This window comes from Leiobunum rupestre, chromosome 8 (assembly GCF_980474605.1).
Source record: "Leiobunum rupestre chromosome 8, qqLeiRupe1.1.hap1, whole genome shotgun sequence".
In the NCBI taxonomy this organism is placed as follows: Eukaryota; Metazoa; Arthropoda; class Arachnida; order Opiliones; family Sclerosomatidae; genus Leiobunum; species Leiobunum rupestre.
The window spans coordinates 53,982,706-54,004,694 of NC_143391.1; the positions used below are offsets into that span (position 1 = coordinate 53,982,706).

Here is a 21,989-nt window from a genome sequence, read left to right on the forward strand (position 1 = left end):
AGCGTCTATGAGGGATTTGTCGGCTTTAGCTAAAATGGCTTTTCTTTGAACGGGTTTGCAACGACCGAGATATCGGAGAGCGTCTCTCTCGATACGTACTCTACGAGACATGATTCATAACTGATTGAAGTTACGAAATGTAAGTTCTATTTATTTATTTATTTAGGGAGATAACCGTAGCACGTTTCTCCCGGTAAAATATTAGTCAAGACTCTTTGATCTTCGGGACAAGTTTGAGTTAAATTGAATACTAGGTAACCGTGAGGTCTCGAAGTCGCGTCTTCGTAAGCGTCAACTACAAAACGCCACTTATCAGGGAACATTTGTCTAGCGAGATAAGCCACTTGCTGACGGTCTCGGGGACTTTTCAATAAAATTATGTAATGCGAATTCAGGGATATGGATCTGCTATCTTTTGATTGATGGAATAAGTTCTGTGTAATAAAAATAACGCTTAGAGAACGGTGATGGGTCCCTTTCACGAATAATTCACCAATTTGACCTTTACTCTCGCTCATCTGGTCGTCGATAACTAATAATATAGGATCTTTTCCGTCATAATCAGATAAAACAGGCAATCCTTCTTTAAAAACTACCCTGTGCTTCATTTTATCGTATAGAGCTTGCCATTCTCCGTAATACCAATGTATTTCTTTGAAACCCGGAACAAACATTTCCTCTTCGTGATTAATTATAGATTCAATTAAATAGCTTTTGCCACTCTGACTCGGGCCTGCCGTTACGCAATTAAACGGATGAATAAATTGCATGGTTATCTCTCTTCGAGTACTAGCGTACAAATGAAAATGTAAATTAAAATTCGGTTAAATTTATGGGACTCTTCAGCGGAGGAAAAATATAATCGAATAACCTATTTCGTCCCTTACCCCGTATAGGTTTGATATTCACATTAGAGTCGCAAGACTATATTTACTTTAGAGTCGTAAGACTGAAACCTATATTCACTTTAGAGTGGTGAGACTAATTTTAAACGAGAATTAGCGATTGGAGGGCTCTACGTCCCCGTCCTCAGGAGCAATTAGATTCGCTTTATAGCCGTAGGGTACCGTAGTGAAGTCGTCCAGTAACCGTACCTTGTCTACGACGGGTCTATAGATTTTAGTACGGTCGACGGAAACGACCGTATGATCAGGTAGACGCAAAATCTGCCTCGGCTGGGGTACGGTTACTGGCTCGTTCGTTTCTCCGTCGACACCTATTAATCTTTTAAGCGTGTCCATATTAACCAAATCTTTAATGCCTTGATTTATACGGAACCCTTTGACTTTCATTTCGTAGGAGACTTTACCGGTCGTAGGGTTCAGTACTTTAAAGGCGTAATTTTTTGCGCCACCTGTTGCCAATTCTTGGATGTACGAGCCTTTTCCGTACTTTGCCAACTCATTGGTCATGTCTCCGAGATAGTTGCCCGTATCAATCTCTATTCCATCTCGTTCTTTTAGATAAATGCAACTATCCGTATCATAATAATACGTAAGCTGGCCTAATCTCCTTAAATAAGAGTATAACTTGATCCTAGCCATTGCGGTCGTATAGGCTGCAATTACTACGTTCGTGTTTGGGTAAACAAGATCAATATCTTTCAAAAACGCCCACTTGATCACGCAATGCGTTTGACTTAAGGGAATAACCGATTTAACTTCTATGTCAGGGTCTAAGAATAAATCAAAAAACTTTTTGGGATCGCTAATAATAGCCGATTGGTCTTTGCGAGGGTTTAAACCAAAACGACCCCAAAAAGAGTTAAGACAAAGCTTCGCGATGGTACGAAGACCAGGGTTCTTTTTAATATTGGTAGGATCAAGTTTTACTCCTTCCTTTTCGTAATATTCGTCAACGTATTTCTTAATCTCGTCATCGGTCTCTATTCCCACGGGTAAGCCGCTGGATTCCTGTTTGAGTTTAAGAAACGCGTTGACGTACTCGGAGAAAAGACCGCCCTCTTTCGATATCGGGTCGTATTTTACTACCTCGTATTCCCAAATTTCGTGAATAGAAATGACCTTGTAACCCATTTCGATTGCCAACTGTACCTCGTCTGCAACCCAAGTACCTGTTATTTGTCGCTCTGAGTCTTCGTGGGGACAATCCTGCTGGTTTCGAGACTCACTACATTTTTGGCAGTTGGCAAACACTAGTTTCGATCCTATTCTTTGGGGTAAAACGGGATGGTAGAGAGCTTGAGGCGGTAACATTGTGGCTTTTATTAATCCGTTTACGGTAGAAATGTCAGGGAAAGGAGCTTTTACATGTATTTTAGGGTGTCCCACGGGTAACTTGCAATACTTGTTACACCACGGATAGAGTGAACAAATATCAATGTATTTAATTTCCTCCCCCTCTTTACACTTGTGATGTAATTTCAAGGCTGACGTACGTCCTCCGAAAAAGGCTTCGCGGGGGCGGATTGGTTCTTTAATTTTTAATTTTAAATTTTCGGTAGAAAGATATGCGTTGATGGCGGGGTTAGTACTCCTTTCAGCTTTGAAGGTACATCCCCATTTTTCATGGACAGTGTATCCCAATTGTTTCAAGCGGTTAGTGGTAGCAATGGTTGACGCGTATCGCGAATTATGGGTCTGAGTGTGGTCGCCGTATAACGCTAAGTTTCTATTGATAGGAAAACACTTTTTACACCCGTGAAAATAACATCCGTGATATTGAAACACTTCGTTATCGAGAAGTCCGTCCACGTTAATGTTAAGAATTCTAGGTTCAAATCCATTAAAAGTAGACTGAATTTCCTTCCCTCGTAAGTGAGACATCCATTCAAGCCATTCGATCGCTACAAAACTCTGGTTGCAGTTCATACGATAGCCGAAAGGGGGCACTACACCAATCGTATCGGACTGTAAAAAGTGTTTCCTAAAGATAAAACTGCATACTCCAGCAATCGTTATCGCAGTTAAGAACGGGTCTATTTCGAATTTTTCCATGAAAATAGAACGATATGATAAACAGCCTTGCAAAAGAATGTTTACGTCCTGGCGACAGTACCGGATTAAATCTCTTTTATAATCAAAATAATTAAAGTTGGGGTCCGAATTACCGCAAGCTTCGGACCGGGAATCGTTATACCACTGGATAAATTCATCGTAGGCCTTACCGCTTAAACGATTAGGGTCGTACGCGTCCATCGGAGGCATGTCATTATGTAGTACGTAATTGGTTTCGGTCGAACGGGCTGGATCAAATTCATGGTCTACGGTATTAAACAGTAAATGCGGAAAATGTCCCTTATTTAAATTATTATCTAAACCAAATGTGGAAACGAATTGAGAAAGGGCAAAGGGCATAAAATTTAAGGAATCTAAGAATTTTAATTTTTTATACTGTACATACATGAATTTGGTCCCGTCTGTCAAGACTTTAGGGGTCCACTTTAAATCGATCATTTTACGTACTATAAATTGCGCGTCGTAACCTTTAGCATTATGGGCAATACATATTATCTTATCAGCCACTCTGTTAAGCGTACGAAGATACTCTAGAAAGTCGCCGACGGGGTCTTTTGAGAGAAATATTTTCTCCCGAGGACCACTACCGCATTTAGCGCATGCGTACTGACTATCTTTTTCTTCGAAACAGAATTTACACGCTTTTTGCGAAACGCATAAAATTGGTTCGTGAATCAAAGCATTGGCGTCAGTACGATTTGTTTGTTTACATTCCAAGTCATAAAAAACAAAGACTTCCGTTTTTGGAGTACTTCTCTTGGTCAGTGGTGATTGTTCATTGTCGGAGTCGTGGACCCGTTTATTATTGCTATTTATTCGAGAACGAGTAGTTTTATCGGCAGAATCTTTACGGACGGTCTTTAAAGGTTGCATGTAACATAGATGACCTGCGGGGTTAAACTCACTACACGAAAGACAATAGGTCTCTCCACAAACGTGTACTGCCTTACGCTTAAACATACTGATAAATTTTCCGCAAAGATTACAAACGTAAATTTTATTACATAAGGGCTCAGGTCCTGATAAATGGTAATCGTAACAATTTTTATTAGGGAAAACTCTTAAACATGTTTGGCAAGTTATTTTATCTACATCCTTCCTGCAATCTTGTTTTCTACAACAAGCGTGACAGAAAAGAATGCATTTATGCTCACTGAGATTATTAAAACCTACTAAACATTTTTCACAAAAGTAATTAAACGCGAAAAGGGGTTTGGGGTTAGTAATTACGTTGAAATGTCTGTCAATATTTAGAAGATAAAGACGTTTGCGGAGAGGCCCTTCTAGTTCCCTCTCTTCTTCGATGTCGCCGAAAATAACTAAGGGTACGGGATCGTGTAATCGAAAAACGATAATACTGTATTCAGGCAAGATTTCTTGGAAGCGAGTTAAAGCGTCCGGACCAGCGCATTCTTCGTCTGTTAATGCAGAATATACCAAAAGGTTCCTAGCTTCGCGGGTCTGTAATTGCGTTTCAATATTTTTTCCTCTACACTGTCTTATAGTAGTATATTTTCTTTTAAGTTCTACATCATTTTTATTATCCATGTATTCTCTATGAGCTATGGCTACTACAAGAGCGCGTGCTAAACAAATTTTATCAGGGTTATTTATCGTTATGGTGCATTTTTTATAAAAAGAAAACTCTTTTTCAAGGGAAATTCCTAACCCAACTGATCTAGTTCCTCCTTGCGGTAATCTGACTCGATTAAACGTAACCGTAACTATTCCTTCAAAAAAACTACCATCGTTCTCGGATCTATAGCTTTTTTCTTCGATATACATCATCAACCATTGCAAGTCTAATTGGTCCCGACGCCTGAAACTGACGTGAATTTGAAAGCCGTGGTTAGTGACGTTCACGAATGAAACCGAAACCATATCTGAAGGCAAACAGTCCTCCAATAGGGTTTCCATCAATATATAAATACCGTTTTCTATATTATCTTCTAGTCTGACATTTAAAGTTCGTCCCGTTAGTCCGAAATTTGGGAAATTTTGGATATTATTATTTAATATTTTAATAGAACCTGGTAAATTAGGAAAGGATGGAGGCGTTATTGGAACGTTAACCAGCCCACCTCCAACTTGAGGAGGAGACGAAGTGGGGGCAGCCAAATTTGCGTTCTCGGAGTTCGCGTTTTTCTCAGCAGTCTGAGACGGTGGAGGTGAATACTGCGGAGCTCGTGAGGGGCCAGCGACCGCTATAGGGTCATTATTTCGCTGAGGGGAAATATTATGATGTGGCCTGCTACTACTAGCCGTAAGAGCAGCTAACAACGCTTTAGCTTCCTCGAACATTTCGGCTGCTCTTGCTGCTGCGGCTGCAAGTTCCTCCGCGTCCCGTCGGGCGACTTGTACGTTCTCAGCTAAACGCTGAATGCTGTCCGTACTGGGGGGCGACGTAATAAAATTATCTTCCAAAGATAAAGAGTGGCACGTGTCATCTGATTCTAGAAAGGGTGAGGGAGTATCCATAGGCGTATACGAGGGCGAATAACGTACTTCGTCAGGTGTGATAGAACTAGGTCTTAAAAGGGGTGAAGGTAAATTAACGATAGGGGGCGAACAAATTTGATGGGTTAGTTGATATTCTCTAAGATAATCTCGTACCATTGTCATTTCTTTTAAACGTTCCAATTGCGAATCAGTTACTGTAGTTAAGGAAAGGGTAGGATCTTGGGTATCAGTTAAATCTATTATTTCCATTTCTGGAGAATCGGGTAAAGTTACTATGGGTACTTCCGGGAGCTCGTTATCAGTTATATCAATCAATTCTGGGGAGTCGATTATAATCATTTCCGGGGTATCAACTAAATTAATTTCTGGGTATTGTACACCTTTCATTTTTATGCCAATTTACTTAAACCTTATTCAAAAAATTACTATAAAAAAAATCAAAATAAACTTACGTAGAGAGAGAGGGCGCGCTTCAAAAAAAAATCCTGGTACTAGACGCACAAAGAACAACAATAGAGTGACGTTCCCCCGGTTCAGGCACCCCCTTATATAGGGCCTAGGGGAAGATAGTAAGCTTATCTCTTATTCCCAAAGAACTTGTTCAGTTCTCGAGAATATATTAGGGTTATGCTAAAATTTATACTTATTTACGCAAAATATTCCATTTAACTTCATTTCCGATATGGACACTGAAGTACAAACATCAGCCATAATCACCGTCCTGAATCAACCTTCTAAAATTATAGCCGTAGTGATTATTTTAATTACAATTTTCTTATTTGAGTTCATTTTGTGGTATTTTGAAAACGTTTCTACCGTAAAATTGTAACTTTTTTCACTGTAGTTCACAAAATGGTATTAAAAGTATACTAATTTTATGTTAATTTCTATTAATTGTATTGTTTTCTAGGATATGATTGCATCACAAGCTCTCGAGAGGAAACTACAATGGGTTTTTTTCTTCTTCCAAGTGGATTAATATGTGACGTCAATGGGAATAATTAGAGGCAGTTTCGAGCACGGGACGGTTTAATTTCGAGGGTCTAGAACTGTTATCTCAGAGAGAGAGAGCCGATAGAATTTGAGGGTTATTTGAAGTTTAGATCACGTGATGAATTAATCTCAACAAGATAGGAACTGATTAATCTCCCATGCGTCATTTCTCTCTGAGACGCTGAACTGAAAAGAAGTGCATCCGCTTTGCTCTCGTCATCTACCGTAAACATGGAAAAACGATCTATTGGTAAGCATTATTTTATTAATACTATTACTATTTCAATAGACAAAGGCTTAACATTTTCATTTACTATAGCCGAGACGCATACCGTATCCAAACGCAGGGGCAAAGAAAGACGTATCAACATAAAAATCACGTTAGGAGGATCAGTCTACATTTCTTTTGGTTTCGACGGATCAAAATTACAAGTTCTCTTCTTCAAAAAATCGAACGAAAATATTCTGTTCCTGACCTCCGAAGCTTTCACCAATCTACTCTCTCTTTGGGGAGATCTTTTCACCGCTACGCAAACCGGAGCATCCTCTCTAACCCACAACATCATCGACTATCACGACAACAACGTATCCGTCGTCGCCACGAGCAACAACATCAAATTGAACTCTGCCTACGGTCATGTTCTGGATCTGGGAGCTCGCGAAATCGGTGAGTTCCAAAAAAAAATTGATTTTATTCGGTTTCAAATAAATCTTTTAAACGAACATAAAAATGTTATCGAATGCATGTACTTAGCTATTGTTAAAAACCTTAAAAAAATTCACGAATTATTATATGGAAAACCTTTCGAGGGTTTATTTTTGTACCCAGATCAATTTAATTCGTACCATCAAGTAAAATCTTATTTTGGCTGTTTTAAAGCACCCTCGGAAGTACTACAAGATTTTACTAATTTACTCGTAGATAATCAATTAACCTGTAAACTTAGCTACTTTAATTTGTTTTCATTGTGTAATGCACAAGATAACCATCTAATGGAATATCTGATAGTACCTACTAACATGTAAACAAAGTTCTAAAATAAAAAATTAAATGTAAATAACTTGTTTTTATTGCCTAGAGATTAGAAATTAAGGGGTTCGAAAGCGATAAGCAAACGGGTAAAAATCTAATGCGATTTAAACGCGTTATTTATATTGTCGGTCTAATATTAGAACCTGTTTTACGCAATCATGTAATTAAAAGTAAAATAAAATTGGAAATGTATATTTCTTGTTTTTATTACCTAGAGATTAGAAATTAAGGGGTTCAGAAGTGATAAGCAAACGGGTAAAAATCTAATCTCCAGATATCTGCACGAGGAAAACTAATTCTGGAGAATGGGGATGGGGGAAAGCAACTGGTGATTAGAAGGGGTGAAAGCAATAGGGGAAAGGAGCTGGTGAACGAGAGATAAAGTATCCAGTGAATGGGGGTTGGGGGAAAGCAACTGGTGATTAGAAGGGGTGAAAGCAATGGGGGAAAGGAGCTGGTGAACGAGAGATAAAGTATCCAGTGAATGGGGGTTGGGGGGAAAGCAACCCGTGAACGGGAGAATCTGGTGAATAGAAATTCTGGTGATTAGAAATTCTGGTGATTAGAAATTCTGGTGATCAAGGGAGGAGAGGCGCGGGTGGGGGAGGAACGGGATAGGCGCGGGTGAACGGCGGGAGCCAAGCTCTTTGTGTCCTTCCGGTGATTGAGAATGAAATTCTCATTCACCAGAAGGACATCCCTTTTCTCTTTCGTTTTTCCGAATGGAAAATAAAACCAAATACAAATTGGAGCGCTCGGCGAGAACTCGGAGCAGCCCGATGGAAAACGGCATGAGTGTATTTTTGTTTATTCTCCCTTCCCCTTCTCCCGACGCTTGGGATTATTCTGAAACAAAATATCTAGTATTGAATCTTATTGTTCGTAAACCACATTTGGGGTGCTTTTTAACTTTTCCAAAGTTAATTAATTAATTGATTTGTAATTTTGGGTTTTAAACTTTCAAAGAGGATTTTCGTTTCTCTCCGGTTCAATTACTATTATGCCATAGTAAAACTAACTATCATGTCTCTTTAAGGATGTCGATCATAAAAAGTAGCATGAACAATTTGAAAATTTATCGCAAGAAATTGATTATATTTTAATTATATATAAATTAAAATGATTACAATTATCGTATGTGAATTTTGGGTCAAAGAAAGACAAGTGGCGTTCGTTTCGGATTGTAAGGGGTGCTGAGGTGGCGGGACGATTTTAAGCTGAAGAGTTTACTTAAAGTTTTTTTTTAATTTAATAGGAAATTGAATTTTATACACCTGATCTCTATCGATTTGAAATACAACCGAAGCTTTTTATTTAGTTGAGAAAAATTCGACAATATGAACGGATTGCATTCAAGCAGAAATGAATATGTTGCTTGCATGAGCTGAGATTCGAACCCGGATCACTTGCGTTGCGGGCGAGTATTGAAACATTGAACCACCGACGTTTATAACTTAAATGAGAAAAATTTAAGAATATTAACCGATTGAATTTCGAGAGTAGGAATGTTGGTAATGTAATCGATGAAGTGTGGATAGGGAACCGGCGATGAGCTCGCACTCATACGAGGAGAGGTAATATTACGGCCTTGGCCGAAATGTTAAACTAGTACTCAATGTTCTTCCAGGTTTTGGAAGAGGAATAAACCACACGCCTTTTATGCAGTCTTTATAATGATAACGTGTATCACTTTTACAAGAAATGTAGACACATAAAAAGAGTTCAATTTTTTTTAGATATTTAGTTCAACTCACCCTGATAAAAAATTACATAGTTGTTTTTTTTTCCTTTATGTACACTTAAATATTTTAATACATAATAGAAGCTACATAACATAATATAATTAATCAGAGACCTATCACCTAAAGGCTAATTGATCAAAAACAAATTACAAAAGCGCTCCACATACGATTACATTATAGTTCTATCATTATTCGAAAGATGGCGCTGCATCTCAAATTATATTTCCGTTTGCCGCGTTTAAGGGGGTTGACTTTTCCAAGTTGATTAAAATTAAGGCTAAGTTTCTTACTGAAGAAAACTACCTTTGCGGTATATCTTTAGTGCGCTATTAATTGTAGCAGACTTTTTTATGCTTTGGAGTAAGTGCAGGATAATTAATGTGAATATGCATAGATACAATAAAAAGTTATTTTTGTCCCGGACACTCGCATAACTGTCACTATTGGAGTAAACAAGATATTTTTTGATAATTGGCTCATAAATGTTCAGGGATGTGTTTCGACTTAACTACTAAATTAAAGAACTATTTACTCATTGAGAATTACCATGGATAAATTTAATATTAATATTGAGAAATCAATTGTTATCTTATACAAAACAAGTATTGGTAAAACCAGTAAAAAAGGAAAAGAGGCCGGAGGTCTGAATCAAATCTAGACTAGAGGTTGAAGGCCAGAGGCATATCGAAAAGGTAATTAATCCTTTTGTTTAAAAGCTGACCAGAATTATCTATTACTAGATTAAGATTAACAACGTTCTACGCCTGAAGGCCTTTGAAAGTTTCTGGTACCTTAGTACCAGTTGAATGAAATTCTTTACGCACAGTTCACCATAGTTTATGGTTAGTGAGGAAGTAGCGACAAATCGCCTTTAAATATTGAGATTATTAAAATGATATTTAAGAGATTAAGTAGAGTTCAACGAAGTTGTCCGCCTGAGGTTAAGTTTGTTGGATCAGGTTATCGCGAACTGCATATTTTTTACTTCTTCCGAAAAAACGGCGATTTTCGGTTAACACAGGCAGAGATTTCCATATCGAACAAAACGCATGTTGATATTGTTTTCTAGTGAACAAAGACTTCAAAAGTCGTTTGCCACAAAATTATAAATTATTTAGAATTTAGAATTTGTAAATTTTTACCAAAAATTTTTAACGGCATTTTAATATTTTTTCTTTCACACACAGACACAAAATGGTCAGTTTGCGATGGGAGTGGTCAATATGCTCCAACATGGTCAGTTTCCGAAGAGAGTGGTCAAGATGGTCCAAAATGGTCAGTTTGCGATGGGAGTGGTCAATATGGTCCGAAATGGTCAGTTTGTGATAGGAGTGGTCAATATGGTACAAACTGGTCAGTTTGCGATGGGAGTGGTCAATACGATAAAAAAGGGTCAGTTTGCGATGGGAGTGGTCAATATGCTCCAACATGGTCAGTTTCCGAAGAGAGTGGTCAAGATGGTCCAAAATGGTCAGTTTGCGATGGGAGTGGTCAATATGGTCCGAAATGGTCAGTTTGTGATAGGAGTGGTCAATATGGTACAAACTGGTAAGTTTGCGATGGGTGTGGTCAATTCGATTCAAAATGGTCATTTTGCGATGGGAGTGGTCAATATGGTACAGAATTTTCAGTTTGCGATGGGAGTGGTCAATATGGTCCAAAACGGTCAGTTTACGTTACGCCCATAAAAACATGGGATTTCGTCAAGTTAGACCATAGGGAGTTGAAAATAAATAGTTAAAATATTATCTGGCCGCTGCAAGAATTTAGATTTTTTTAGGAAAATTTCAAAATTGTTTGTATATGCTGTAACTCCGAACCCACCATAGATTGTTTTGGTAGCGGAAACAGTGGCTAGAATAAATGCGAAGACTATACAAAATATACAAAAGTGTTATAGCCCATGTAGCACAAAGTAGTCGGCCCTAACGCTTCGATTTTGGTAGGGACGACTGGTCGGGGCTAAGTCAAGGGTAGTGTCTTTCCACTACTAGGCGAACAGTCGGGATGTCCTTACCCAGCCATGGTTGGCCCGACTAAATAAAGTAACACAAACTGGCCGACAGCATATTCGACTCATTTCCGACTTGTAATCTGTTGGTCGATCAGCTAGAAATTTTATAGTCGGCCCGAACGCTACGATTTTGGTAGGGACGACTGGTAGGGCTAAATTGGGTGTGGTGTCTTTCCAATGCTTGGCGAACAGTCGGGATGTACTAACCCAGCCTTGGTTGGCCCGACTAAGAAAAGTTACATAAACTGGCCGACAGCAAATTGACCTCGTTTCCAACTAATAATTTGCGTGTCGGACAGCTGGTAATTTTTTTAGTCAGCCCTACTGTTATTCATCTTCCTATTGCAGTATAAAAATTTACCACCAGTAGACCTTTACGTCGCCGACCTTAAAACATTTACTTTCCCACCTTACTATTTGGTGTTGGCCTACGGTATTATCCCAAGCCTTCAGTTCAATGTGTACCCCTAAAAGCGTGGGGATATCTTTATCCAAGAAAAAGTTGGGCAGATATTTGTCTCATCGACCTTATTTTGGTTTGCCCTGTTAATGCGGTTGATTGATTCCCTTAGCACAGACTGGTGTTTTACAACATTACACTGCAAATAAATCGTTCACTAGTAAATCACTAAAAGCACGCTAAAAGTGCGCAACAAAATCGGATCACTATACACCAAGAGGTCACATTTGGAACATAGTACTTCGTGTGTGTAACTAGTGTACTATAGTGATCTACAAGCGTGAATAATACGTTCTTAAGCAATTCAAAAGTGTGTACAGGTGGATCACTAAAAGATCACCAGCGCAACAAAATTGGCTCAGTTGCTCACTTAAAGCACACTTAGGAAACATAAAGAGAACACTACCGTTTAAGTGTTCTTATGTGGGTTTTTAGTGTTCCTGAGTGATCTTGTAGTGCTTTTTTGGCATTCTAAAAGTGTTTCAGAAATAGTTCAAAATAGAGCACTAAAAGATCACCAGCGCAACAAAATTGGCTCACTTGCTCACTTAAAGCACACTTAGGAAACACATAAGAGAACACTACTGTTTAAGTGTTCTTAGGTGTGTTTTTAGTGTTCCTGAGTGATCTTGTAGTGCTTTTTGGCATTCTGAAAGTGTTTCGGGAGTAGTTCAAAATAGAGCACTAAAAGATCACCAGCGCAACAAAATTGGCTCACTTGCTCACTTAAAGCACACTTAGGAAACACATAAGAGAACACTACTGTTTAAGTGTTCTTAGGTGTGTTTTTAGTGTTCCTGAGTGATCTTGTAGTGCTTTTTTGACATTCTAAAAGTGTTTCAGAAATAGTTCAAAATAGAGCACTAAAAGATCACCTGGGCAACAAAATTGGCTCACTTGCTCACGTAAAGCACACTTAGGAAACACATAAGAGAACACTACTGTTTAAGTGCTCTTAGGTGTGTTTTTAGTGTTCCTGAGTGATCTTGTAGTGCTTTTTTGACATTCTAAAGGTGTTTCAGAAATAGTTCAAAATAGAGCACTAAAAGATCACCTGCGCAACAAAATTGGCTCACATGTTCAATTAAAGAAACATAGTAAACACTTAAATAGCAGTGTGCCCTTATTTCTTTAAGTGAACAGGTGAGCCAATTTTGTTGCGCTGGTGATCTTTTAGTGCTCTAATATTAAACAGCACTTTATTGGGCTGATTTAGAGAATTATTTTGGTCAAGCACGAAAAGAGCTGTTATAGATTCTAATTTTCAGTGTTCAGTAAAATTTATCAATATCCAGGTTTAGTTTCAGATAAATGTAAAACTTTATTACATTTTGACCATTTGTTAAAACAAAACACTTTTTTATGAAAATTATAAACAATTCAATTTTAAAACATCGTTTTTATTTAATTTTTAACATTTTTTTAACATAGCACTTGTTTTATACGTTTTTGTTTTAAAAAAGGAAATACTAGAAACTCTTTCGCAAAATATTTTCTTAAAAATTTTGAGCGATTTGATAATCCACTTTTACAGTTTTGGATGACAATTTATAATATTTATGGTCAAGAACCCATTTTGCAAATAAACCAATGGGCTGGATGTATTCTTTGGGGTAATTTATTTCCATAGAATAGTAAATTGCTATAATGATTGATAATATGCTTTCAAGGTCCAAATGACTCTTTGGTAAAAATATTATGTGGTTCAGGCCAGTTATGGCTGCTTCTTTGAGCTCATCTCCTCTAAATGACACTAGAGCCATTGGGTGTCCAAAACCAACTTTACTAACTTCTTCTTGAAAATTGTCCTTCTACAAATCAAATATATATAAGAAAGTAATTTTGATTTTTGAATCGCAAATAAAGTCCTACTTCAACATGCTTGATCACCTCAGATTTCCCCACACCAATTTTCGTTACCATAATTTGCCAGGCTTCAAATTTCCTCTTTTCACCTTACATAATCATAAATTTACTACACAGGTTGAAAAGTTAAATTGAAAAAGAACCTGATTTTTAATTTGCTCTTCAAAAACACTTAAAATCGCCCCAATAAATTTCGAAATATTTTTGATAAAGTTATAAAGAGGAGTGCTGATTGTTAATCGAAGTTCATAAAGCCACTAAAAATAAAAATAAAAGCATTTTCAAAAACGATTTAAAATATCATTATATAGTTATATGCATGCATAATTTTATCTAATTGAAAAAATACTTTATCTAATATAGATATTTCTATACTATATAAATTATCATTATTATAGATAAACGAAACGTAGAGACTGATATTCCTAAATATACAAGTATACTACTTACTGCTTGTGCACTTTCAAAACAGGGATATTTTTCAATAAGAGGAAGTAAATCATTCCCAATATTGTCAAATAAGTCAGTCCTGTTACAATAAGTTTCTTTCAAAAATGCTTTAATCTGACCCCAGTCTTTCTTTGGTTTAGTCCATTGTTTCTTCAATTTTTCAATAATTTCAATTTCTTCATCTTCACTAACCTTTCGACCGCTATAGCTTGATCTTGAAAAACTATAAAAACAAAAATGAATATAACAAGGCGATTTTAGTTTTTAGAAATTGAGAGCATTCATATACGTCATTCGAAAATATGCATTCCCCTGGAAAACGCCTTTTAATGTGACGTACACAATTGTTATTATGCCTATCGTACAATACCTTAATTTTTTCGTCTGTCCAATTTTAACATTTTGCTTAACATTTTTCCATACTTTAGGTTAATGAAATGTACCCTCATTTAACACCAAACGCAAACCTTCCCTCCCCTTCGTCACTTGGAGACGAACCTCTTCCCCTAAATTTCGTAACGTACCGTTATTACATGTAATATATGAACAGTGTTCAACATTCCCTATATGGTTCCATTTAACTTTCACCCCTTATTTCATGGTTCTGTCTTTAATTTTAATTTACTTTCAAAACGCTTTTGCTCAATTTATGGCTATATATACTATTTTCATACTCACTTGATCTGTTTGACATTCAACAATGATCCTTTGGCATTTCTTTTAGCAGATGTCTTCGGATCTAAACCACTTGAGGTTTTAGAACCAATGGTGGTTTCTGAATCACCCAGTTTTTCAGAATCATTAATTGCCTTAGAACTGCTGGACTTATCAGGAATAACCATGACGTGAGCAATAGAATATAATCCTTTGGGGTCATTCTTCTGAACTTTTGATTTCATTCGTAACTTTCTAATTCGAAGACTTAGACATTTGGTTAACTCACGCTATAATAATGAAGAAATTGATGTAAAGATTATGATGAGAAAATGTTTTTAACTTACCCATTCAGTATTTCCAGACATTTTTAAACAAGGGAATTTGTAAATCAAAGACTGACCAACCCGCGCGTAATCACATTGAGTGCGAATTGAATAATTAACATAATGCAATGCACACTCTTTCACAAATGTATTCCAGTAACCTTTAGTTACTAAGGATCCATTTTGTAGGGCACTCAAAACAAGCGGAGAAAACTTTGGATATGGTATTTCCGGAGACTGAAACAGAGCACACTATAGAATTCGAACAAAGTGTAAAAACAAATTTACCCACCTCTATATCATGGTCCTGTTTAACAATCAGATTTGAGTAACTTAAAGAACCATAAATTTCCAAATCTGCTGAAATGAAATAAGAACTATATAGGTTCAATTATTTATGTACCAATTTTTAAACCTTATGCGAGTAAATTCAATCAAAAAGTTTACATTAGTATACTTACAACTGACTATTTCAGAATTAGATATTGAATTCTCTGTGTCTCTTTCATTTGAAGTAACTTTTACTGATGCATTTTGATTTTCTTTGATGGAATCAGATGTCTTTTCCGCATCCATGGGCTTATTCGCAATTAGGCCTTAAATATAATCATTTGATAAGGTATATTAATTGTAGCTCAGATTGAGTAATACACATATACGCATAAAGGATATATATTTTTATTAATATATGCAGTAGCTTAGTCATAAATTTACCACGTGAACCCAGTTATGTTTCGTTAACGACTTACAATCGAGATAAATTAAAGTTGAAATCTATGTTATCACTATACCTCGACTATATAGATTTGTTTTTTGCGTAGAAAATATTTTAACATTTTCCAAAATGTGACGATCTTTAAAAAATAATATAACTTAAAAAATTTAAACTTAAAACTAAAATAAACTGACTATCAATATATGAAATATATAAAGGCATAATTAACTTGACTATATACCTTTTTCATGTTTTGTTGGTGGACGCACTTGCTGTCATCAGGATTTGTTGAAATTTCATACTCTTCACATTCTCCAATACATTCTTTGCACGCACCTCTCAAAATACCTCTCTTATCCAGCATATTGCTGATAAATTATCAAAATAATGAAATTATATACACTTGTAAATCGACTATCAAATTATTTAACATGGAGACACAAACTAAAACGTAAAAATAAGGTTCACATTGTCACTTTAAACGGTAGATATATAACACGAATATTTATTTGCGATATAATAATAACCATGGAAATATCTCAAAGAAAGTGGCCAAGGATTTTCTAACATTATTTTATCTATTGCCTGTCAACCCGTGTCAAATGTTACCATAAATGAGTTTAAATAATTAATATATGAAGAGTTTGTATTCTTTAGGACAAATATATGTCGATTTTTCAAAACTATAATTAATTCGATCAGTGCAAATTCTGGTTTTGGTTCTAGAATAGCTGATACATCAAGACACGTCAGTCCAGGTCTGTACAAATGACCATGAGATTTGAGTTCTTTTAAAATCCAAAAAGTATCATTTTCCGCACTCAAATTTTCTTCGATGAGATACGGGCGAAGTATCCTTTTAATTTCTGGGTCTAGTGACGATACTGAAATTTCTTTAAGAGGCTTAGTTTTATCGCAACTGTATAAGAAATTCTCATTAGGCAATCCCAAGATATTATTTTCAAAAAAAAACAGCTCCTCAGAAGATGAAACTGACTCATGCTTAATGCAATATTTTTGAAGGATCCCCATTTTCTACCTTTAAGAACGTTAAAATTGGCTTCAAACCTCATGCACCACTGAGAGTGACATCTGGATATTCACGCAAGAAACATTCATGATGAATACTAATTGCTTCCGCAAGCTCTGTCGCACTTTTCTCAACCACATATGGTGATGTTGAAAGTAAAACAATTTTAATAAGAAGAATAAAGTTTAAAAGTTTTGGATTGTCATGGGGTACTTTAGTTGATAATATAAACGGTAAAATATCAAGAAGAGTTAGACACGCCGAAGCTGATATCGAAATACTCCCACCTTTAGAAAAAACTACAGAATCTATTGGAGTTGTTTTACTATTAGTTTCTAAATAAGTATAATCGAATAAATCGATTTGGGTATTCAGCCAAGATAAATTGAAAAACTTCTCAACGCAAATAAAATTATAGAGAACTTCTTTGAGTTCAAATAAAACAATTCCTTCTAAGAGCACATGCATTGGATCATGTACAGCGACATCTATGGAAATACCGTCAATCATAAAAAGGGGACTACGGTTATTTACACCGTATTTGGTGCTCCACGTTCTTCTCGTAGAAGGGGTTTCTATCTCTTCAAGAATTTCCCACATATCTAAATGTTCTTCTGTAGTTCTTCTAACAAAATCATTTTCCTTAAAACTTTCAAAAATTTTGGGTTCTTCGGCCAGACATGTCCTGCACTTTTTCTTAGCGAAAGAAACACCTTCTTGAAACCCCAGAGTTGATTAGAAGCCGGAGTGTCAGCAGGTGTTCCAACAATCATTCCATTATATTTCTTTTCATCACCAAGTAAATGCATTCCCCTTTTTAACTCATTAACACCCTCTATAAACTCCATTAAGATAGGCTTAATTCCAAATTGTTTCACATCTTTAGACTTCGCTATAGCTAATAACTGTTTTGTATGTAATCGTGACCTAAATTGAGGAGGTACATTCGCAAGCTCGTACGAAAAAATTGTTAACTTATGTATTTTTCGATGCACTCCAATTGGGTTTACAGTCTCTATATCGTCAACATGTAACACTATTTGTAAACAAATATCTGAACGAGATATTTGATGTTCTTTATAATAAGAACCATCACACCAGTCTTTCATTACCATATTTCCACTACTGTGGTTATTCAGTAACCAGAAATCAACATCAGGTGTTTTAACAAGGGATCTCAAGTTGTCCAAAAATGGAACACTATAACCATAAGAACTTTTTTGGCACAGTTTACCCTTAACTTTTTTCAATGTTTTACCAAAATAGATTGGGTTAACATCTAAAAGATTGAAGTTATCTTTGAAAAAGTTTAATCTTTTGGGGTCACTTAACATTTCTTTCACCACTGAGCTAAAATCAAAAGTTGAATTATGGAGTGCATCTGAGAAGTCAGTATCTGGATTAACTTTTAATGTTTTGCAAACTTCCTCTCGCAAAATATATCCTACTTCATTCAGTAACAGTTCCAATTCAGTAGCTATATGATTAAGTGTAGTTTTACTAAGTCCGTGCTTCGCTTCTAATCTCAAAAAAAATTGTCCCAATGATAACTGAATAGACTTTTTCTTAGTGGTTTCATTCGGTTTAAACTGATCAACATGTACTCGTTGTATCTGCCATATGTGCAACCCCAATGGAGCTAGATCAGTTCTGTTCAGTACAGCTCGTGTTTTGCTACCTAGGTTCGGCTTATTTTTGGCCCTATGAATTCTATCGCCATCTAGGCTACGCTGAAGGAGCTAGTTCAGCTCTGTTCGGTTCAGTTGAATTTTTTTCAAGAGCTTATTTTTAGTCTATTTATGTTGTCGCCATCTAAGACTGTTTTGGTAAATTAAATGCGCCATTTTTGAATTGTACATTATCATGTGGCGCTGACTGACTTTTTGATTTACTTTGAAATTAACTATTACTTAGAAATAATATGTATTTATTAAGGCCAAAGCTATACCGGCCGAAAATTCCGGTCGCATTATCCCCAGATTATTCCGGCCGGAATAGCTGACGAATTGTTGGAGGCTATTCCGGCCGGAATAGTCGTCCATCAGCAACCAGCTAATTCGGCCGACATTTTCCCGTACGTAGTAAAAGTTTCGGCCGATTTATCCAGCCCAGTGAGAGTCGTCTAATCCGGCCAAAACTTTCCTTTTATAAAAAAATTACTAAACCTTAATTTTAATGGTAAATCGTGTATTATTGAGAAAAAGAAGCAAACTTATCGAACCATTAATACTAACCATTTAACTGACTTTTTGCAAATTATTATTTTTCGTTTTCACCTTAGAGAGTAGAGACATGAAGCGATAAATTCCCAACGAACTTTATCTCGAATAATATTACTCTTCCGGTAATCCGGGACAGACGAATAAAAGTTTTAGTTTGGATTACACTACACCCGTTTTGGAATCGTTATGTTTCTAATAATGAGTTTGCAAGTTCTCTCCCCACTGGTTTAAGGGGTTTTCCCCCGAGTTCTTCCGTTTCCCCTTCCATAAAAACTTGTCAAGGCTAACGGTAATAGTTAGTGTAGAGAGCTGTTGGCTCGATCTCGTGACATGCAGGGCTTGCCACCACCCTCCTACGCATTGTAACCCGGCCACCTGAATTAAGGGCTTCAAAAGTCGCATGATGACTTAGGCCTAAGGTGGTGCCTTGGGTATTAGCCTAGCTGATTATTATTATTATTATTCTTACTGAATATGAAATAAATTAATTGTTTTCTGAATAAACATAAATATAGTGAGAGCTAAAAGTCGCACTGAACATTGTTTTTAAAGGGAGTACGTAGTTCCATGTTTATGGTTGATCAACGAATTTTGCATGTCTGCCACCAGGTTTAACAAAGCTAGGAGTGCTTGGCGCTAGTTACCCAAAAACGAGTTTAAGCAGACGATTTTTTTATTTACTAGGTACTCCCTTTAATGATAGTCTGTCAGGTACGTTTTTGCGTACTTTCCGTTAGCAAAATAGCTGCCGATTTCAGATCGTTATCCATACGAGCAAAAACACGTTTATTAGTACAGGAAAGTTAGCTCAAAATTTAGGTGAACCTGCAACAAATTAAAACAAAGCTGAAAGTTTCCTACTTTATAGATTTTGGGGCGCTCTTTCACGTGGTGTGGTCTCCGGTGTTCTCCCATTGGTGGAATGTCTGCCATCTTGGAAAATGGTGGCCAAAATGCAGTGAAAATTCAATATCTTCCGTATGGCTTATCCAATTTACATGAATATGTCGCATCTTTTATGTTCTTAGGTATTTAGTGATATTATGCACCGGAAGTGTGTAATTTGAGCCGGAAGCTAAGACCAATTTCACAAATTTGGTAATTATCGACGTTATAAGCATAATATAACGTTATAAGCATGTCTATAGTTTCCTCCATTTTATATAATGGCGGGAAAAATAAATGTGACATCAACTTTGGTTTTATTAATTTAAGAAATATTTTTGGAACAATTAACTTTCATATTGTCTAGTAAAGATTCTAGAAAACGTTATAAAATAAAACTTACATATCAAGCACAAACTATTTTTTAAAAGATATTATGAAAAATATCTATTCATCGGCATCCTCGTCTAAAAGTTCCGTATCGAAATCTCTACGTTCATTGATACAAGATATTCCCTTGCATCGCCTACAAATTGAGCAACAGATTAGACCAATCTTTCGGCATTCACATTTCAAATCGCAGACGTCTTCGCATTTACAAGATATCATCTGAAGAATCTCGGCCGGTGCTGGTTCAAGATTGGTTATGATGGGACGAAGTTCACTACCCACCTGTTTCCAACTCCTATCTCTTGCGTTGAGGCCGTTAACTAGCCAAGTTTGAACTTGGTGAAAGACACGCACGGTATGAGTGTTGTTTCGCAGCTGCGCTATTTAGTGGTAGTGATGCTAGCTCAAAATTGGAAATAATAGAAGACCTAGCGGTTGCTTTTGTAAATGCGTGGAACCGTTGTCCGTCCAATGTATCCGTTTCATTTGCTCCATAAAGTCTCAACAAAAACATTTCACCGACTCTAGATACTTCGTCATGGGTTGAGCTAGGCAAGCAAAATATTTTTACTGCTTGTCGAAGCTCTTCGTTCTTCTTTAAAATATTAAACGCCCTTTTCTTTCCTTGTCGATAAAGTGCTGATGTTGTGTCGCAGCCAGTCATCAACTAATGTCTCTTGAACGTCTTTTCTTTTAATAATTTTATCGGATTTATTTGAGTGTTTTGGCTTTACGAAATAAATATTACTTTTAAACGTGGGACGCGAAAGCTTAATTAGCAAAACCAGTAAGTCAGTGTCTTCTCCGACCAGCGCTATATTTTCGTGAATTTCTTCAAGCGCTAATTCAACTGTAGTATTAACAATAAGGGTATCGGCATCTTTCGCTTGCTTTACTGTGAATCTGTGTTTCTGGAACTTGATTAACCAGTTCTCAATAAAAGACTGCTTGTTTAGAGGATTTTTCACGAATGTTTCTTGAGATGTCGACACTTGAATATTGTCCTCTATTTTCATGTCAGTAGCCATAATTTTAGAATATCTCCTACGTTGCTCCTCACCTTTTGTCGTTAGTGTTTCGTTGTATCCACCAAAATCTATAGTGGCATTAGCACCATAATGTGTTTTAACAAATTCTAAATACAGGGAAAGAACTTCACCGTGAATGGATGAGGTCACACTACTCGTTGAAGTAGAAACCCACCGTCTACGACTAAATGATTGAATCCTGAGTTCGATTGGTTTGATGAACTATTTTCTTCTAGTATGTTGGCTAGAGTAGCTATGTTGGTTTTCCTAAACGAAATTTCGTCAAAGAGTGCCGGGGCGATTGATGACAGCTCAAATTGAAGATATGTCTCTAAATTTTCTCCACGTTGTAAGGCACTGGCAATTCTACCAAAAAGTTGCTGTGGGTTTACAATTACCTCGTCTTCGTCAAATCGAACGGAATTTTTCATAGCTGCTAATGGTTTTACTTTGTCATTTCTTCGTAGCTTCACTTCAATAAACGTCCTTCCTACCATTCGCTTTATGGATTCACTATCTACTTCTAAAGCTGAATCACTATTTATTAATTAAACCTGAAGCAAGAGACACCAGGGAAGACTCTATCTTAAATGGCGAGTCGTCTCTTAACCATCCATAAAGTTTTGACGAGTCTTTCACGTCACGTGCTTGTCTAGAGTCTCTAACTTTGACGTGTTGTTCAGATGTAGTTGCAGTGACGTCACAATAATCTTCTAGGGCCTTACTTATAAGGGCACATACTG

At 36.6% G+C, this 21,989-nt stretch overlaps 1 protein-coding gene across 1 annotated transcript; it reads left to right on the forward strand.

Annotated features, from left to right (window-relative positions):
* Positions 1–6,348: 6,348 nt before the first annotated feature.
* LOC149933707 (uncharacterized) lies at positions 6,349–7,613 on the forward strand. Its single transcript, XM_090156581.1, has 2 exons — positions 6,349–6,681; positions 6,751–7,613. The coding sequence occupies exons 1-2, from the start codon at positions 6,663–6,665 to the stop codon at positions 7,455–7,457; spliced, it is 726 nt and encodes a 241-aa protein (XP_090012707.1). The 5' UTR covers positions 6,349–6,662; the 3' UTR covers positions 7,458–7,613.
* The last annotated feature ends 14,376 nt before the right edge of the window (positions 7,614–21,989 follow it).